Source organism: Sphaeroforma arctica (genome assembly GCF_001186125.1).
Source record: "Sphaeroforma arctica JP610 unplaced genomic scaffold supercont1.11129, whole genome shotgun sequence".
In the NCBI taxonomy this organism is placed as follows: domain Eukaryota; class Ichthyosporea; order Ichthyophonida; genus Sphaeroforma; species Sphaeroforma arctica.
The window spans coordinates 1-861 of NW_014029429.1; the positions used below are offsets into that span (position 1 = coordinate 1).

Consider the following 861-nt stretch of genomic DNA (forward strand, 5'->3'; position numbering starts at 1 on the left):
TCTGCAATATGATCAAATTTAACTATCTATATATATATATATAACTAAAATGTAAAATGTATAGATTACGCACTTGAGTATCTGCACAGGCTTATACATATCAATGATAGCCATGGTGTTTGCTCGTGAGACACGTTTTTGTTGCCTTCACCTTCTAAACCCTAAACCCCACTACTACATACACACGTAACGTAAACGCACTTCCCATACGGGCCCACAAACACACACGCACACATTCAAATACACCCATTGTAACCACTATAAGCAATCACATGTACATGTTTACACGCACACATTCAAATAAGCCCATTGTAACCTGTATAATCCATATACACGTCTACACACCCACCTTCAGAGATCTGCTTCATCAGCGCATTGATCTTGGCGTCTTCTGTCTGCAGCCATTTCAGATAGCTGGCTGTTTTGTGGACAAATGTGTCCTTATTGGACGTGGGGTGCGATTCCAGCCCAAATTTTCTGAGTTTGAGTTCTTCGAGAATAATCTCTGGTGTGTTCAGTCGCTCCTCCCGTCCCAGAATTTCCTACCAATAGAAGTAGGTAGACGCAGATGAATATGCGTAAGAACAGTGTGACTTGTACTGATAGTGGTGTGCAATATAGGTAGGTAGATGCAGATGAATAGGCGTAAGAAGGGTAGTTGGAAACACACCATGTAATTGCGTTAACAGGTAGTTGGTAACATACAATGTACTTGCGTTACGGGTAGTTGGTAACCAACTATGTACTTGCGTTAACGGGTAGTTGGTAATATACCGTGTACTTGATTAAACGGGTAATTGGTACCATACCATGTACTTGCGTTAACGGGTAGTTGGTAATATACCGTGTACTTGCGTTAAC

At 41.2% G+C, this 861-nt stretch overlaps 1 protein-coding gene across 1 annotated transcript; it reads right to left on the reverse strand.

Annotated features, from left to right (window-relative positions):
- Positions 1-296: 296 nt before the first annotated feature.
- Positions 297-542, reverse strand: SARC_17545 (hypothetical protein; the record flags this gene model as incomplete). The annotated part of the gene is made up of 1 exon (XM_014288364.1): positions 297-542. A coding segment is annotated over one exon (246 nt), but the record flags the coding sequence as incomplete, so codon positions are not given.
- Between the last annotated feature and the right edge of the window lie 319 nt (positions 543-861).